General features: G+C 42.6%; 1 protein-coding gene across 1 annotated transcript; it reads left to right on the plus strand.

Annotated features, from left to right (window-relative positions):
• Positions 1 to 4,625: 4,625 nt before the first annotated feature.
• LOC309576885 (uncharacterized protein C6orf62 homolog) lies at positions 4,626 to 12,232 on the plus strand. Its single transcript, XM_082288461.1, has 5 exons — positions 4,626 to 6,812; positions 8,696 to 8,872; positions 9,457 to 9,579; positions 10,312 to 10,446; positions 10,944 to 12,232. Exons 1-5 carry the CDS (start codon positions 6,684 to 6,686, stop codon positions 11,067 to 11,069), a joined length of 690 nt encoding a protein of 229 aa, XP_082144587.1. The 5' UTR covers positions 4,626 to 6,683; the 3' UTR covers positions 11,070 to 12,232.
• Positions 12,233 to 15,023: the final 2,791 nt, after the last annotated feature.

Here is a 15,023-nt window from a genome sequence, read left to right on the forward strand (position 1 = left end):
TAATCATAGTTCTGTTTTTAAAGTAAGTAGCTTCAGGGCTGATTCTATTTCTAACACACAGTACAATATGTGTGGAACATACAGAAGAAAGATAACAGAATCCATCTCATCTCTTCCTAAATGTGTCTATAACATACATAACAATTTGCAACAATCTATTAAAACTAATTATTAACATGAAATTATTAATTTTTACGTAACTAATTATTAAGCTGGAAATTAAGGGCAGAGGCATTAGAGTACAATGCTTATGAGTAAACGTGTAATTCTGAAAACAAGAATTAGACCCTGAAATTGCAGAAATTTTAGGAAAAAGAAACCCGAAACAACAAGGTGTATCTATAAAGTTATCAATAATTTTTAATTTACAGAAAAAGCACAAGTTATTATGCAAACGAGTGCTTGATTTCACTGAAAACAATGAGGATATGATATCACAGTGACTGGAAAACACCGGTTTTTCAGAGAAGAAAAGCCAGCAACCAGATATTCTAAACTTTCAGTGCTTCTCAAAACACCATGACTCACTTTCTCTCCCAAGGAATATATTTTTGTGACCAGGTCTTTCCTACCTTCACACGGGCCATTGCCCATGCTGCTGGATTTTGTATTTCTGCAGGAGGGCAGCCCTGATGCTGAGACCCCAGTCCCTAGAGGGGTCTGTGTGCACCTGACTCCTCCAAGGGTACAGGACTGCAGTTACATGGTGTTGAACACCACCTTCCTCACTCTGGGGGAAAACCTCAAGGACACCAGCTGATTAGTCTGTGCTGTGCTAACCAAGCAGAAGCTGACCCACACTGCTGACTGTTTTGCTCAGCCTGGATTAAACGTGCACAAGAAACACTATTTTTGCTGTGTTAATGGGATTTAAGCCTAAAAAAAAGAGAACTTCTGCTGCATATAATGCCACAACCTACTTGTCAGCTTTGTTTTGTATAACATGCACATTCCTCTTGTTGGGGAAGATGAAACAGGAAAGCCTTATAAATATGATTGCCTGACAAAAGATTTTGGGAATATGAAAACTACAGGCGACATCGAAATGAAAGCCATTTTTGAAATACCAAGTCTTAGTTACTGAACAACTGGAAAACAATGGTATGGCCGACTGAAGGTAATCCCCTCTTGATTGAACAATACCCTCTGCTTGCAGGCAGGTCCAAGGGTCAGAGCAGACCCTACTAGCTCAGCAGAAGGGGTCCAAAGAGTAGTTTTTAGAAGTTAAGCTGTAACACTCTATGGTAATATAAGAACTCTTATAGGCTGTATGTAAATGCTATAGGATTTGTATCTTGTATTAGATTGGTTAGTGACAATTAGAATATTCAGTACAGAAGATGATTTATTGTATTGTAACCAGGACTTCATCACTTCTTCTTCACCCTCATTCCTCTCTCACTCTCTCTCCCTCTTTACTTACCCGCTTACTCTCTTGCTCTCTTGGGCCTGCTCAGAGCTGCCAGCTGCAGCTCTAAGCAGTGCCCCTGTACCCACGCCCTTTGCAATAAACCGCATGTTCCAACATCTGACTACAGAGATCTCTCGTCACTGTCTCCACTCGTCACCGTCCGAACCCGCACCAAGCACCCCCCAAAGCTCCCACAGCTCTCTTCTCAGTGATAAACCTTATATTATTTTAAATTAGATTTGAAGACAGGCAGTCTGTCACTGGATTGAGTGTTATAATTGCAAAATACACAGCCAGCTTCCAGGGCCACAAGTTTCTCTTATAAATGATGCAACATTGCATAACCACTATGAAGCATAACAATAATATGCAATTATCTAGTCAAGAGAATTATGGATCAATAGCATATAAATATTTATTTCGCTAAGTCTTAACTCTCCAGTCAGTCAGAGAAATTACTTTTTAACATATGTTTTAACTAAGATGATGGTATTTTTCTACCCTCTGAGCTTCATCATTGTGCATGATGGAGGAAAAGAAGCACAGCTATATAAAAGTAGGACAAGACTCAGCCATTACTCATTAATTTAATAGTACAAATATTTCTGCACGTAAATGTATAATAAACATACTTGGGTTGGTTAATGTACTCATTGTGTAAATGTTGTCATTTACTAGACAATGAGCCAAAAGGAAAAAAATTCTTCTCTGAGCTTGGTAAAGAAAGGAAGTTGTCTCTATAAGGAGGAGCAGCAGTCTTTACAGAAGGAACCTGGAATGATTCCAGCTCCCCATCCCTTTCTGAAAGGATTTGAACAGCCTGAGTTTGCAGAAGACAGGTGGGGACTGCTTAACATGTAATACTTTGTACTTGATCTTCCTTTTCCTTTACACACACATACGCACACATATATATGTATATGTATATTTCATCTAAGTATATATATTCTTCTCCTCATAGCTCTACTATAAAGCCCTCCAGAAGAAAAACTGCTCTTACGCCAGCACTACGTTTGGCAAAATTTTTGGATGCATTCCTCAACCTGGGGCTGGGCAGCTGCCCGATCCCTTGTGACTGCATCCCTACCCTCCAAAGGGCAGCTGGAGTCACTGGGCTGGAAGAAAACGCCCTCCTTTCTCCTCGGCAGGTGGGCAAGGCGCCAGGTCCCTCCGCGGCCCCTCTGTGCCGGGGCAATCCCCGCGTCAAGCGGTGCTGCCGTGCCGAGCCTTCGCTGCGTCCGCTGTGCCGGCACAAAGAGGGTCACAGGCCAAGTGTGAGTCATGGCTTAAAATAGCAGCGGGCACAAGACTGCAGCACAAAATGTCGCACAGGGCAGCCTGGAAAACAAAACTGGACAAAACTGGCTGGAAGAGCGGCTATCTAAACGCGGCTCCCCTGAAGGACAGATTGATGTTATAGTTAAAAAACTCTGGCATTCTGAAATAGCCACAGAAGTGGAGGGTAAAGTAATCCTCCTATTTAGCTGCCTTGCTTTTTACCACCAAATAAAGGGTTATTTTCAATCGGCATTGCCCATTAGGACTGAACAGCAATCTCTAAGTAGGTAAAATTATCTGTTTCTGCTCTGTTCTTGTTCAAACAACAAAGGAATGTTCTGGGCAATGCCCGTGTCAGGGTAGGCATGAGGAGTGTTCGCAGAGGGTCTGACTAACACTGGGGGAAAATAATGAGGTCCAAGAGCTGCAACACAGCTCCTACCAACAAGACAGGCAGGAGAGCGGTGTCCGAGGGAAAGCATGTAGAGGAAATGTGTGCTAAAGGGAAATAACTAATTTGAGGGTCGGGAGAGAACAAGGGGGATCAGCAGGGACAAGTAAGAGACTGAGGGAACAAAGACTGAAATGTGGAGTTACTGGAGAGTGCCATTGCCGTGCTACATGGGCTTTTAATCACGATCAAGCGAGAGAGACCGTGCCCGCACTTGTCTTCTGCCTGTAATCTCTGTAATATCGCTGCCGTTCCGGTGAGTCACAGGCACCAGCTTCCAAGGAAAGCTGGGAGAGATGCGTTCACCCACCCTGGCAGGCTGCGCCTTGCTGTGGCACAAACCAGCAGGTCAGCGCCCCGAGGCTCCCCAGTGCGAACCGGCACTGCTGGGCGCTTCGGGAGCACCCCCGGTCCGGGGCACGTTGGACGGCGAGGTTTCCCTGGCACGCCCGAGGCCAGGCACAGGGGCGGGCCAGCAAAGCCCGGGCCCGGTGCTGAGATGGCAATTCCTCCTGCTCGCCCTCGGCCTTCCCACAGGGAGAACGCTCAACGGCGGGCTGCCTCCTCGCTTCGCTCCCATTGCTTCCATGCCATTCCTCCCTCCTTCCAGAGACGGGGGAGGGAAGGAGGGCATAAACCTGTCCTTGTAGTACGGAAATAAAACCGCTTACTTCTCTCCAAGGATTAGGCCTGTGTCTCTGGAACAGCAATTACTTACTTATAAAGCTTAGCCAGCCTCCTCGGGAAGCGCTGCGACCGCCACGGAGGAACACGGACTGTCACCCGGGCTGCTGTGGGGAGATCAGTGCAGCAGACAAGCCCCTCGCCATGTCAGCTTTGAATACATGTTGGACTTTAATTGTTGTCTTATTTACAGTTTTACTGCGCATACGTGGGACGGGCTAAATACAAACCCCGACGGATCAATTACACAAAATATCCCACTACAAGACTTGTTTACCGATAACATCACCACGCTTAAGGCTGAAACAAGTTTAAGTATTCCCGTAATGGGACGGAATGTGGGCATCAGGCGTTCGTCGGGTGGGAGAGAGGAGCTCTGTCCCGGGCGGATACCGCCTCGGGCGGGGGTGGGGGGGAAGATGTTCCCTCCTTCCCCCTTTGCCTCACCCCACTCCCCCCCCGCCCCGAACCGCGTTGAGCAGCCCCATCCGGGTCCTCGTCCCGCGGGCACCGTGCGGGGCGGGCAGGTGGTTACACGAGGCGTGACCGGGGGGTGGAGGGGAAGAAAGAACAGGGTAGTGTGGATTCCTGGCGCGGGGAGGGCTCGGAGACGCTCCAAGCCGGTGTTGCACTGTCGTTCCTGCCGTTCCGGACAAGGCATGCCCACGGTGGTTACCGAGGCTGAGCTCTAATGCCCGTACCACAACAGAGCGCCACCCCCCGGAGGCACGAGTGCTTGGTACGCGCCGGCGATGCGGGTAGGGCGGCGCCTGTGTGACTCAGGCGCTGCCATTTTGAGGGGTTGGTGGTGGCTGCGCAGCTCGTTTCGGCGTTCGCTCTGTGCCGACGCACAGGCACTCCCGCTCTCTACTGCCCGCTCCTGCCGTCGCCTTCGAGGACGTCCCGGGACCATCTGGGCGAAAAGCGGCTCTCCTCAGCCCTTTCATCATTCGTCCCGGTCCTACTTGGACGCCGCTCCGGGATCTCTCTATGCCCGCCGCCCTCCTCCGTAGGAGCCGCTAGCGCAGGGACAGCGTCCTCATCCTCCTCCTCCTTCCGCTGCCGTCGCCTCTTCCTCCTCCTTCTCTGTCCGCCACCATTTCCCCACTCCCCGGCCCCGGGGCGCTGAGCTAGACTATGGGGACCAGGTCGGGGCCGAGCAGCGGCAGAGCGGGCGGCCCGGTCACCGTGTCCCCTGCGGCAGGGATGGGGGGGCTCCGCGGCTTCGTGGCTTTATCTTGACATGGCTCCTCTCCGTGCTGCCAGCACCGCCGCCGCCTCCTCCACTGCTCCTCCTGCGCCCGCCGGCTGCGGGTAGCGAGCGGGCCACGGTCCTGGGCTCTCGTCGGAGCCTCTCAGTCTCTTGCTTAACTGGGGGGGAAGCTTTGGGAGGGGTCCCTTTTTTTTTTTTTTTGTTTTTGTTTTCCTTTGTTTTTTGTTCCTTTCTCTCCAGAGGGAGAAGGGGGAGAAATACCTTTCCCCCCTCCTCTTCTTAACCTGGTCCGACGAATTTGCTAACCTAAAAACTTTTTAACCCCGACTAATCAAACACCTGGGGAGGGGAAAAAATGTCTGGAGAGAGGAAGAAAATAACCTGATAATTGGGGATTTGCTTTTTTTCGGCGGAGGGTGTTTTAGAGGTTTAAAATTGCAACCTAGATTGCAATTTAAAAAAAAAAAAAAAAACCTCGCAGAAAATTCTGTCACCGAAAAGCAGGAGCAAACCACAGTCCATGTTTTCCGACTCGTGGCAATGAAGTGAGAGGGGAGAGAGGCGGTGCTGCTGTGGGTGTCCCGCTGCCCCGGGCGCGGCCGCCCTGCGTGCTGAGAGAAGCCGAAGGGAAAGTCAAGAGCGCCGGCCATGCACAGCCTCGGCTGACCGTGCTCGCAGCGGCAGATAGGGAGAGAAGGATCCCCGGGGGATCAGCAGCCCAGGGAGTGTATGAGGTGTCGGGCGATGTAGGGCTCTCCCACTGGTAGGGAGCCCGGGTTTGGGGCACTGATTCAGGTTTTAGTCTCTCGGTGAGATAATACTGTCCTTTGAACCCCTGTCCGCCCCTTGTCAATGGCCATCATGATCCCTCTCCTCTTCGGCAGCAGTAGCCTCAGGGCAATGATGAGCAGGATGAAGTTAGAAATGACTCCGCTGTCTTTTCTCTTTGCTCCCCTGCAAACCAGCGCTGTGTTGTCTGTAGTTGATTTTGTTATTGTTGGCGGCAGAGAAATGTCATACTTCCCGGGTTGTGCACTCCTCCTTTGCACCCTTTTCTCTGCTCTCCACCAAGTGTAATAATTCTAAAGAAAAAGACGGGCAACATAGCAATAGTGGAAGGCTGAGAATAATAATCAGTAGAGTCATGAATCTGGCTGGGGTAAAACGCAGTTTGTAATTTCAGCTTCGGGTTTTTTTTTTTGTAAGCAGAGCAAAAGTACCCCCCCATGGATTGGGCTTGTGCCAGTTGCTTTTTATTGTACACGTAAATTGTGATAAGATTTGTTTGGGGTTTGTTTTCCTTTTTTTTTTTTTTTTTTTTCCTTCATTCTTACCCACTTATTCCTGCCGCTAAACTGTTCAAATTTTTCTCTTCAAAATTCTTTGGGGTTTTTTTCTTGATTTATTGTAAAACCTCTTGTCCAGCCATGGCTGGACAACTACTTTCTTTGTTTCTTGACCCCTCCAATACGACACTCTCGTAAAATATTGCCTGAGGTGCGGTTTTGGGTTACATTAGCGTTTGATCTATTCAGTCGTATTAGCAGGAATCAAACGACTTGTTTCTGTTGTACTTAAGTCTTACGAAAAGGTGCCCATAGTTTAGCGACAGTTTCCAAAGGCTTTAGTACCACCTGTATTACAAAATGGGGGACCCAAACTCCCGGAAGAAACAAGCTCTGAACAGACTTCGTGCTCAGCTTAGAAAGAAAAAAGAATCTTTAGCTGACCAGTTTGACTTCAAGATGTACATTGCCTTTGTGTTCAAAGACAAGGTAACTTGGGTTTAAAGCGTGTGTCTGCGTTTGTTGCACGTTAAGTGTTCTGTGCAAAGTCTTGCTGCCTGATTGCATCAAATGTTTTATCCTTAATAGATTTCCATTTTATTTTTTAAATTGCTAGTTGCTCTAATATTTACCTCATGTTTGTCATTTTGCCTCTTTGTATTTTGTAGTTTTGTAACGCAGAGGGTTCCAGTGCCTCGTTAAATAGTTACTTGGTAGCTTCTGTATTGGGTAGATATTTTTCAAAGTTAACACTGTAACTTGTTAAACCTAATTGGGGTCTGACCTGCACAATTACTGTGAACAGTTGAGCTGTGAAGGGAATCTGAGGCGATTGCCGAGTGTGCTTATCTGGTGAAAGCAGAAGGGAAGACCTGGCAGTTGAAGGGAGAAGTCACAAAATGTGATGTGGAAATGGCCCAAGTGCGCAGGCACATGTGGAACTGCTGCTGTCATTTTGAAAGGGAGTGGGGAGGGCAAAAAGGAACTCTTCATTTGCTTGGCTGTTTCCTCTGCTGCTGGATGCTGCACATCTGGGAGGGGGAGCTGGGTCTTTCTAAAGCCAGCTATAGACCCGCAATTGTGGGAGAGTGTTTATCCACAGAACGTTAAGAAAAGTAGGTATTTATGGGAAGTGAATGTGCTGAACAAACGATGAGGAAGTGAAGATAGAAGCAAAGGGCAACAGAGTACATAATGCACAAAATGCATGTAGATGAGCACTGAAACCGTTTAATCCCCTCAAATGTATAGTTTTTGTGTTTGCTGTAATAAGTAGGTGTTTTTAATGAAGACTTTTCCTTGAAAAGCTTCGTTAAAATTCTTGAGTTCAGTTTGCTTTTGTTTGTCAGTTCCAGTGCAAGCACAGATGGATATATTGGGGTATAATTTCTGGGTACTGTGTCATAATAACACAGCAGTAGATGTTTAAGCAGTGGCAACAGTTAGATTTTCTTAGATGACACAGCTTTAAGTCTTTTACAGTTGGACATTGATACTACTTTTTGTTTGCTTTGTAGAAATTCATTGCAAATGCCTGTTTTAAATCCTGTTATATTTGCTTATATCACAGTGAACTGAAGATGTCCATCCCATAGCAGTTTGCTTAAAGTAGGAGGTTAGCTCAAGCTAGCTTGGTCAGCAAATAGTTGCCTGTTACCTCTGTTCTGATGGGGGAGGAAGGGAAGTGGAGCAGTGTTTGGTAAAATATACTTTGTCTCTTAAGTAGGTCAAGACTTCTAATGAGCTGTAAAAAAGCTGTGAGAAACAGACATAGAACGTCAGTGATTTTTATGTCCTCATAATGTTTTGACCTTGCTTGAGAGATGCTGAAATATTTGTAGTGGGTATAAAAGTTATTTAGCAAATTAAAATAGTCCTCCTTTGAGGAGATTATAGCTAACTTCAGATGGGATCTCAATCACCTGCTGTCAACCGAATGTAGCATTGAAAGATTTCACTTTTCATAAAGGGTCAACTGTAAAAAATTGAAAAGCAGGGAAAAAATGTGTTATTATTGATATTTGCAGAGAAGCTTGCGATGCTCTTGGTCATCCCAAAATCATGTACCCTACTTGAAGAAGGGGCAATTCTCTTAATGTTTAGATAGAATTTTAGTGTTTGCAAGATTGATACTTAAAGCTGCGTTTTTGGAGACTATAAAAACCTGTTCAACTTTTATAAAAAGTTGTTGGTCTGATTCTGTTTAATTATAAACTTTTGCATGTAAATTTAGCATGGTTTGTGTCGAAGTCCAGGCCTGTGTGATGTGTACTTTAAACATTTATATAGAAAATAACAAATCCTGAAATAAACTGTTACCTATAGTTTCCTAGAAAGGATTGTAATCTTAATGTAATCTGTGCTTTTTTTAGAAGAAAAAGTCAGCGCTTTTTGAAGTGTCTGAAGTGATACCAGTCATGACCAATAACTATGAAGAAAATATCCTGAAAGGTGTGCGGGATTCCAGCTATTCTTTGGAAAGTTCCTTAGAGCTTCTGCAGAAGGATGTAGTACAGCTCCATGCACCCCGCTACCAGTCTATGCGCAGGGTAAGGCTCCTTTTTACGCTTGCTGAATTACAATTTTTCAGCACTTGTGCTTTTCCATGGGAATCTGAAGGCTAATCCTGCCTCTTTTTTTTGTTTTCTCATTTGCTGCACGAGGGCTCTGTGGGCCAGTGTTTATGGGGTCTAGTTTGAACGGTAGCAATGATGTAGTAACAGTTCTGATGCTGTTTAAATATGTAGTTCTTAAGCTTTACCTTTCATTTGTCTCATTCAGAGATATGCATTGGGAATTGTATCTTCTTGCCATCTTTGTCCTTTAGAAGGCATGTGTTAATAATTCTTGCAACAACTCCTGCTGTACAACTAAGTGATTTTGCTTTATGAATACTGGAAGACAGTCTTTGCTAATGTTTTCCTTAAGTTGTAGTTTATATTAAGTGGGTACTGATACTAAAATTCAGTGGAAAGCAAGGAGGACTTCAGTTGTGGTATGAGTAACACAAATGGAAAATCAAACAAATGTTGTATAAGTATCACCTCTAAAGTACATGCCTGTATAGATAAGTTGCTTATCTGTGTCTTTGACTACTGGAGGGAATGTAAGTACAGAACTTTACTGCTCACAGGATGTGATCGGCTGTACCCAGGAGATGGACTTCATTCTATGGCCTCGTAATGATATTGAGAAGATAGTCTGTCTCCTGTTCTCTCGGTGGAAGGGATCTGATGAACCCTTTAGGCCTGTTCAGGTATTTGGGTTTGGGTTTTGACTTCAATAACTAACTTATTCCTGGGGGGAGTGTTCTCTTTAACCAGTAAGTTGATAAGGTATGCGAGTTCTGTGGATGTTAGAAAAATGTGCTGTCCTGATTTTATTTAAAAAGCAGTCAATGTTTTTAATGCCAAATTCTGCTTCCTGTCTTTATGCACTGTTGTATTCCAAAATGTAAGTTTCCAAAGGGCCTCTGCAAATGATACATATGTATAAATGCATATAGTGTGTTTGTATTTGTAGAAGTGGATTAGATGTGCCTCTTAGTACAATTGAATCTCTGTCTAAATGTGATGGTGTTGTTAAGGTTCTGTCAGTAGTCCAAATTGCTATATTTGATTAGATGGAAGAGTGAGATGGATGGAACCTTTGCATTATAATTTTGCCTAGAAATGGTTGCACAGGGATCTTCTGCCACAAGAAGGTAGATTGGGTTTTATATATGCTTGCAGGTGAAGTTGTACCTTTGGGTTGTTAATGTCATTGCAATGGATAATGTCAGTCTTGGCAGAATGAAATTAGGAGATTCTTTAAATTGTGTCAAGACTCTTGTGTGTCACTGCCATGGTCCCCACTTTCTGCTTTTCAGATTAGATCAGAAAAGGAAGGAACAAAAGTGGTTGCAAAGCCCCAGATAGAAAGAAATTAATGGGTTACACGTGAGATTTATCTTAATAAATATTTTATTCTCCTTCTTCACACCATGTAGGCCAAGTTTGAATTTCATCATGGCGACTATGAAAAACAGTTTCTGCATGTTCTGAGCCGAAAGGACAAGACTGGAATTGTTGTCAACAACCCTAGCCAGTCAGTGTTTCTCTTCATTGACAGACAGCACTTGCAGGTAAGCTTATTTTGTCCTCGTTTTAACAAGTATGTTTTAATCATAAAAAGCTTTTTGTTCTCGGGAACACTTGTAATTTTGCTGCAAGGTACTCAGGTAGAAAAACTGATCATGCATTCATGTTTGCATTTTGGCAATTTCAAAGGGAACTTTACACTATAAATAGGATTCATACATGCAAAAATAACTACGGGCCACATATATGTTCACATAGAATTAATGTTCTTGTATTAAAAATTAAGTGAGGTCTAAAATAGGCCTAACAGTGTTTAGGAAAAATTAAAACATTGCTTTGGGTGACAATACAGAAAAAATTCAAGTGAAGAATGAATAAATAGTGAAAACATTTTATGCATTAGAGTTTGCAGACTAATTGTAAGGGTCAGGCTGTTTATATGTATGAAATAGTGAATTTTAAGTATCTATGGGATCTGCCTATTAGTCCTTAGTTAACTTCTAGGATTAATATCTTTTCTTTGGGTTTTCTTTGCCTCTAGACTCCAAAAAACAAAGCTACAATCTTCAAGTTATGCAGCATCTGCCTGTACCTGCCACAGGAGCAGCTCACTCACTGGACGGTTGGCACCATAGAGGATCACCTCCGTCCTTACATGCCAGAGTAAGGTACTGGCCAGCAAAATGGGGAAGATCACAGAACGCAGCAGTGGATTTTCACTTCTCCTCACCACTTTATTCTTTCAGAATTCAGAAGAAAATGGACTCATGTTCAGAACACTATACATTGTGAAACTTGATCATCCTGGATTTCTTTAATCATTTGTATCTCAGAACTTTGCAATTTTTTTTTAGATGTTTTCTGCATGGACCTTGTGAAAGAGAGGATGCTCTGCACACTTCTGCACTGCATCAGCATCTTACTAAAATGTGAAATGAAGGGACTGTACATTGAAACAAATGTTTCTGAAAGCACAAGGTGATCATTTGTGGTGGTGTTCCCATTTGTGCTGGTCATGCCCCCTAACATCTCTAATGTTAACCATCAGTATTTTGAGGGTGAGAAGTGAATGTAACGGGTATAAAAGCCTTACAGCTTTGCTGTTAATGATTGTATCGAAGAGCACTATCATTCATTCTAATGAACGAAGAAGTGGCTATTACAATAGGAAGTAAATGTGGGAAAGAAATCTTTCTTTAAAAAAAAGCATCTCATTTAATGTATAGGCATTTTTTGCCTCTTTTATTTTGCTGGGCTGTGTCTAAGTTTACTGGCACTTTTGTTTTGGATCTCTTTCCCCAAGTTGCTGTATAACGGTATGAAGGTATTCTTTTGAGTTGAATGCATTTATACAGATGAGATAGACCTGGAGTCTGAAGTTGCTAAAGCAGCTCAAAAAAAGGTAAAATAATAGCTGCAGAAACAATGTTGGTAGAGGATTATTTTTTCTTGAGAGTTGAGACTTGTAAACTTGCAGGTGAACTGTGCAGGAAATACTGGTTTCTAAAACATTTCTTATGGAAAACCCAACGAGGTGGTTTTTTTTTTTTCTTTTGGAATAGACATTATAAACCAATGTAAAATAGTGTTTGGAGTGTCAAAAGTTGGTTCTGACAGAACATTTTAAGGTTGTGCAATGATAAAAGGAAGACTACTGTATAGTTTTGATGACAAAGAAGGCTCTGCTTAAGGGTTGAGTACTTTACTGGAGTAAAACTGCATAAGCCTACTCCCTTTGGATAAAACTAGTGCTTACCTGTTTAAAACTTGTATTTAGCTTTTGTTTGGAATTGGAAAAAAATGGAAAATAAATAAATTAGGTGAAAGATGGCTGGTTTTATTTATGTAAATCCTATTAATTGAGTTTTCATAGTAATTTGCATCTTAACAGTGTCACCCGCTACAAACACTGAAAATGTACAGACTGTAAAACGTTAAGATCAGCAAAGATCAGTGGCAGAGGTGTTCTGCAAATGTGGGCCATGCATTTTGAAAAGTACCTGTCAGAAATAATGGCATTACTAGTATCTTACTGTATTGGTGCGTACATATTTTTACTTCTTTGGTTATAAGTTCCTACAGGTTAATATGAAACGCCCTAGAAGAACCCCACCTGAAAGCTCCAACTTCACTTTCATAGTTGCCTTAAGTTATAAAAAAATACCTTGAAAATGCTGCTCTTCAGAATGTTAAGACACTCTAAAATATTTAGTAACCACCATACCTGCTAATAGTCCTGAAAATTTCTCAACTTTAGGTGCCTCTTCTTGGAATGATCTGTAAGACATAATACAAAGTGTCCACATGAAGCTTGAACTAAGTTTCATAGGGTCTGGAACATTCAAGTTTCAGGAGTTTGGGAATTTGATTCCTAAGTGCCATCCTTTGTTCTTAATTTGTCATTCTGGACATCATCTCACCTCACTGAGAATAGGGCCATAGTTACCTTGATGAGCAAAGCAAAGGACTTAGTTCTTGCATTAGGAATTTTGATCTTAGAAAGAAGCCTCAGGATATTGGCTTGAGCGGCTGTGTACAGTGCTTTTCAAGTGTCAGTAATCATGGATTTTAACTTTAATTCTCTGTATTACAGGAAAACAACCTGTTCAGTTTAATTCCTTTTTTAGTTTTGTACAGAGTGCATAAGACAGGCTGCTCATTTGTTCCTCATGATGAATCATACCATGCTTTCTTGGGAGAACACAGTTAGGATTAGAGGAAGCAAAAAACTGGAAAACTAATTTTGTTAAATGTGGTCTATACTACCCAGCTAGCAAACCTTAGGGTTTTGCTGTGCTATCAGAGTGAGTTGAGAACCATCTGCATTGTCTAAGCAGTGGGGAAAAAAGGATAAAGGGCACCAACGGGTTTCAGAGTATGAGAACCTTGGGGGAATATATGTATCATTTGTATCGTTCGGCATCTTTGAAGAACTTCTCTCGCCTTAAACATGTTGGCTTTTGAGGGAAGAGATTAAATTTTTGTTCCACTCTTTCTCAATGGAACTTCTAGTTCAATCTCAGAATATTCTTCTGAGTTACTTTAGCAAAATGCCCTTCAGAAGTGAATGGAAGTTCATAATACCTAGCTTTTGGTTTCAGGCCCTCTTTATATCACATTAATGGCTTTTTGGTAGACTTTTTTCAAAGTGTAGGTTTTATCTCACAAAACTAATGTTTCCAAAGCACAGTTTGTGATGGTGTGCACCTCATTTTTAGAGCTTTTTGTAAATAAAGAAAGGCTCCCTTATAAGAATTTTAATTACTACCGTTAACTGCTTATGTGGCTGCCTTGGACATACTAATACCAAGAATTGAAATAGACTCAGTATTGCACCTGAATATGGGACTTTAACCAGGCTGTTGCTTAAGGATTTATCGTGAGACCTGGGTAAGTGCCAAGGGGGCAGGCATAAATTAAGTAGACAGAAGGCCATTAAATGTTAAATACATGTCAGTGAATTGTCTGGTGAAGGGAAGCTTGTGTCAGGTGCTTCCTGAATGATGAGAAGCTTCTTAAATGTTATAGTCTGTACATGACTATGAAGCTTCTCTTCACTTCTCAAGCTTCTTAAGCTGTGCAAGAGTTACCAAAATATGGTAAGATGGACAGAACTGCTGTACAAGTACGGCCAAAATATAACAGGCCTGCATTTAGTTTGCAGTTGATGCCCACTGTGATGACTGTCTCAAAGTATAAATTCCCTCTCAAAAGCTATTTTGCAGCTTTAGTGTTTATTTTATAAACATGAAAATTTATCTGTTAAGTGATGTATCAGGTAGTAGGAACACACTGGGATTAGTCAGTGCTTCTCTTTAAAAAAGAAAAAAAATTGGTTACTGAACTGGTTACTAATTTCTGAGCATTGGAAGTTTTAGATCAAAGGTACTGATCTCTCTCTGCAAGTTCATGTTTTTCATTGCAAAATGTTAAGTGAGAAAAACAGCAGGTGGAAAGATGAAAATCAGAACTTGTAAAATTACCTAGACTTTAAAAAAATTGACATTTCTGAAAGACCTACTGTCTTGTACTTTGAAAATACAAACCCGAGGATCAGCCTGCACTATGATACTTGGGAATGACCACACCTTTTTCTTGACACATTAAGGTGCAATGCATTAGTTTTGAAATTACTTAAAATGTGATACAAGTGCCATAAACTCTTGGTCCTTGCACGTACTTGCAGCTTGTGAGCTCTGCAGGCATCCTTCCCTTCCCACTCCTGTCCTGCTGCCAGGAGAACACTGCTTTTTCTCGCACTTGTTTGCTGAGCCATTTAGGTTACTTGCAGTTACTGAACACCAGCTTATGTTGAATGAGGATCTGGGGAGTTGAACAGTGAGAAGAGTCACTGAAGGGTTTTTTGCCTCTTAATAGTGAGATTAGTCTAATGGACTGTTGGAGGCTTCATTTAAGATTACATTAAGGTTTCTGCCATTGAGCATGATAGTTGAAGTCAAGAGTGAGTAGAGTACATTTACATTCACTAAGCAAATAGACATGCCATGTGAGTTTTCTTAATTGGTATTTACTTTTATTAGCCTGGAAAATCATCTCAGATTTTTCATTTTGCATTTATTGCAGTGGTAAATTCACAAGCTGTGTAAGCCTACAGATTCCG

This window comes from Coloeus monedula, assembly GCF_965178545.1.
Source record: "Coloeus monedula genome assembly, chromosome: 1".
NCBI classification, from domain to species: Eukaryota; Metazoa; Chordata; class Aves; order Passeriformes; family Corvidae; genus Coloeus; species Coloeus monedula.

Excerpts from the sequence above, each read along its gene's own strand:
- LOC309576885 (XM_082288461.1), top strand. The coding sequence starts at position 6,684 with ATGGGGGACCCAAACTCCCGGAAGAAACAAGCTCTGAACAGACTTCGT. Across the intron at positions 9,580-10,311 it reads AACCCTTTAGGCCTGTTCAG|GCCAAGTTTGAATTTCATCA; the intron begins GTATTTGGGTTT and ends CACACCATGTAG. Across the intron at positions 10,447-10,943 it reads TTGACAGACAGCACTTGCAG|ACTCCAAAAAACAAAGCTAC; the intron begins GTAAGCTTATTT and ends CTTTGCCTCTAG.